The 3,941-nt window shown below is 43.4% G+C and overlaps 1 protein-coding gene across 3 annotated transcripts in view; it reads right to left on the bottom strand.

Annotated features, from left to right (window-relative positions):
• Positions 1-1,797: 1,797 nt before the first annotated feature.
• Positions 1,798-3,941, bottom strand: part of THRB (thyroid hormone receptor beta) — a 34,462-nt gene continuing 32,318 nt past the window's right edge. For 2 of the 3 annotated variants that reach the window (XM_009638621.2, XM_009638620.2), the window contains exons 6-7: positions 3,528-3,786; positions 1,798-2,039 (exon numbers count right to left, since the gene is read on the bottom strand). In XM_009638621.2, the coding sequence (XP_009636916.2) occupies positions 1,798-2,039; positions 3,528-3,786 (501 nt within the window). The remainder of the gene's footprint in view (positions 2,040-3,527; positions 3,787-3,941) is intronic. The other variant, XM_035894089.1, reaches the window with a different exon arrangement.

Below are 3,941 nucleotides of genomic sequence, written 5' to 3'. Positions count from 1 at the left end.
AATTAACCCCTGACACACACATACTGTGTTCCACCTACAAGGTAAGTTTTCCTGAGTATCATGTTTTCATGAGGGGATAAACACATAACATATGGGTTTAGATATGGGCCATGAGCTTTGAATGTCAACACATCCACCCTAACAATGCCCACTGACTTGCCAGGCAAATATATCAATAAATAGCAGAGAAAGAAACTGGTACAAATGAATGCACAGCACGAAAGAACGTGGGGTATGAGGAAGTGCAAAATATGTGAACTAAGTCTCTGGTTCCCAGGAAGAACAGAAGGATGCTTTTGAGATATCATACAAATTCGGAGAATGGTTTAATATCAAGTTTATAAAACCGAGGGACAACACCCCTGAACAGAGATGGATGTCAGAGAGGAACCTCTACCTATAATGCCCTCATCACCGGCCTCCAAACATTCCAGGACTGTGAGTACTGGCTTGCAGATTTTGGCAGCAGGACACCCTGCCATTGCTCAGTTCGGTTCCTGCTAGTGCAGTTAGTGGAAATAAATTAAAGGAATCAAGAGAGAATCTAGCCAAACGAAACACCTACAGACACCAAGAAGGGAGAACCTAGCTGATCGACACACATGAACGCACACACCTACAGGAGAGGGTGAGAGGAGAGAGAGAAGATAAAAATATGAAAATATGTTTAAGACATCTGCTGAAGATTTGTAATTATATATATATAAAATTATATATATACGTGCATATAAACTTTATATATATATATATAAACCAAAAGACTACTGCCAAGCAACACTATTTGTATTACTGGGATAAAGCTGTACAGTCTTGAGTGTCATTAATAACACAGTTGGTTTCTGTCCCACCTGAAGGTCACCCTGTATGTTTCCTTCTCCTTGTCCTCATCCTGTGAGCATTCACATCCCTGAATAACTCTGAGGAAAGGCTGCTATCCTGAAAGAGCGCCTTCTCCCTCAGAGTGACGAGTTTTCCACGCACCTCAGAAAAAGCAGACCTCTCCGATCTCAGGAAAAGCACCTCAGAGGATCAAATTCCCCTCCTTAATCCAACAGACCTTCCAGTGAAGTTACCTGGAGTTCAAATGTAGTAAGAACTGAAGGATCTTACTTTCTTATACACATGGAAAAAAAAAAAAAAAGTCAGTCCCTTCTAACACTCTGCATTATTTTAAGTACTTGATTTATGGGGGCACAGTTAAACTGTATCTGCCTCAGATAATGATGGGATTATGATGATTATGAAGATCCTAGATCATAATGGTGATTGTTACAATAGAAACAACCGTGAAGACTAGAAATTTCATCTCATGAATTGCTCACTTGTGCCCTACAAAATGAGGCAATACTAGACAGAATTGCCAGGGTCAAATTAACCATAGCTGTTTTAACTTGGAGGCCAATTTATTTTCTGCCACTTCAATTTCTCTCCCATATTTTCCAAGCAATGATGTGTGTGAGCTGGTGACCATGCAAGTGCTGGTGAATGAGATTGGTCTGTTTGTATCATCACTGTTAAGCTGTCAAAGCATTCACATCAAAGGACTGAAGAACAAATTGCAATAGTCACAAGTACCCGCATTAAAGGGATGTTTTCATCCATGTGTATACAACTGCCCCCCAGCAACCCCAAACAAAAACCCAAACAAAAACCCAACCCCGCCTCAAGAAACAGAAGAGAACGAAAGAAGAAGAACAACAAACAGAGGTGAGAAGAGCCGGGCAACGGGATGAAATGACAGCCAGTAGTGTGACGGGGGGGCAGGGGGAGGGGAGGCGGAGAACCGCTCCAGTCTCTCTAATCCTCAAACACTTCCAGGAACAACGGAGGAAAGAGTTCTGTGGGGCACTCCACCTTCATGTGCAGGAAGCGGCTGGCATGGCAGGCTCCGATCATTCGCAGGTCTGTCACTTTCATCAGCAGTTTTGGCCAAAAGTGTGCAACATGGTGTTTTCTGTAATTAATGTAGTGTTCGAATGCCAGGAGGAAACCCTCTTGACACTTTTCTATCCTCTCGACGCAAACAAGGCCTGGGCGATCTGCAGATATAAAGAAGCAGAATTATCGTTACTACTCATTTACCTTAATGAATTCCTGATCATAAATCAGGAAAAATAGGGTAATTCTGTTGTTAGGAAAGAAAGGAGGGAGACCAAGGACATCTGGCTCTGCCACAAACAACTTATTTGACCCTGGGCACCTCACTTATCAGTACTATCCCTGTTACAACAGGAGATAATCCTTTTCTTCATCTTTTGCCTGCTTTGCCCATTTAGAGTATAGTTGTTCAGGAAGTATTTTCTTACGGTGACTAGAGCAACAGATACTTGATCTCAGCTAAGGCTTCTATCTATATCTTACTGTAAAACAACTAATAAAGAACAAAAAAAAAAATTCCTTGTCAGATGTCTAAATTACAGTCCTTCCCTATCTGTTTCTCTACAGTCCGACCAATGCTTTGATCAAGCTTTGATCCACAGGTGAGCTGCAAAGGAAACTGTTATGGAGCACCAAGGAACAACAGAGGCCAAAAGTTTGGCCAATTGTCTCAACTGGCACCCAGATGGGCACTGGAGAAGCTCCTTTCACAAGTCACTCTTTAGGAGACACTTCTGGGAAAGCAGGCCCTCTGAACTGCCTTCTGAAACCCCTGCTCATGTATCACTGTGTAGGGAACTAAAAAGAAATCAAAGTATTTTGATTGGGAAGGTCAAGTGCTGTGTTGTGATTAATGTGGAAACCTTTCTGTCTCAGACACAGTTAACACTTGTAAATCACAGTCTGTGTATTGTTATTTAGTGCCCGATCTTCAAAGTGGTCTTAAAACAAAACCTTGCCAAATCTGCCCCTGCCCAAGAATGGAATTTCCTCTTTGGGCTGGCACAGTCAGTGGAAGCATATTTGAAAACATACTTGATCTGAGAAGGGAGGAAACTCTTTGGAAATCATACGAAATGGTCTGTGTTGCTTGTGTCACACCAGCAAGAGACCAGTTGCAAATGGTCCTGGTGCGGGGAAACAGCACAGCTCTCAAATGGCCATTAGCAAGCGCTAGTGCCGTTAAGTAGGAAAACAAGAAAGCAGGTCAAACCGAGCATGTGAGACTGATGGAAATGTGTATGAACTGCACTTCCCGCCCAGTGCACGACAGCACCCAGGGGAAGAAGGAACTTACTGTAAGGACAAGTGTTGCTAAATCATCAGTTTTTCATTTGAGGCAAACTGGCTCAGAACCAGACCTGATTTCTTTCTGATGGCCATCCCTGCCTCCTCCCTAAGTACTAAACTGAGCAAGGTGTGTTACCAAAGCCACTTTTATGCCCATCTCTCCGGATACCCTGATCTTTCTTCCTAGTGCTCACCAAACCAGTTCCAAGCTGCACTGGAATTTTGAGAGATATTTTCTCCCGCATTACCCTAGTCAGCACTTCGAGATCTAACATACCCTGCTTCTTTTAAAAAGAGGCTTGTGACAAAGACTAAAGAGTTTCAAAATGGTTGGGGTCCCAATATATTTCTGTTCTCACCTGATGACATGAGCAGAACAGCCTGAAGAAGGGCAACCTCGGTGTCATCCAGGTTAAATGAAGAAAGAGACATGCCCAGGTCAAAAATGGCATCAGACACTACGCCAAGACCCCCATTTTTCAGCTGGCCCCTTGTCACCGCCATCTCCCCATTTAGTGTTAAAGTCTCACTCTCGGGGTCATAGCGAACTGCTGCTCGGAGGGACATTATCTCCATACAGCAGCCTTTCAGAAGGATGATCTGGTCTTCACATGGCAGCTGCAGAAATTATAAAGGGTAAAGAAAAAGATGTGTTTTTCAAACTGAGTTGGTTTCACAACTACAATGAATCCATGAGCGTGAAGTTGCCGTGCACGGCCCAGGACGCTACCTCGCACGGTGCAGCTACCCTCCAAACACGCTGCTGACCGACT

The sequence above is a fragment of the Egretta garzetta genome, unplaced genomic scaffold, assembly GCF_000687185.1.
Source record: "Egretta garzetta isolate BGI_Z169 unplaced genomic scaffold, ASM68718v1 scaffold94, whole genome shotgun sequence".
Classification (NCBI taxonomy): Eukaryota; Metazoa; Chordata; class Aves; order Pelecaniformes; family Ardeidae; genus Egretta; species Egretta garzetta.
Note: the sequence above shows the minus strand (reverse complement) of the source record. Positions and strands in the feature narration are given on the sequence as shown.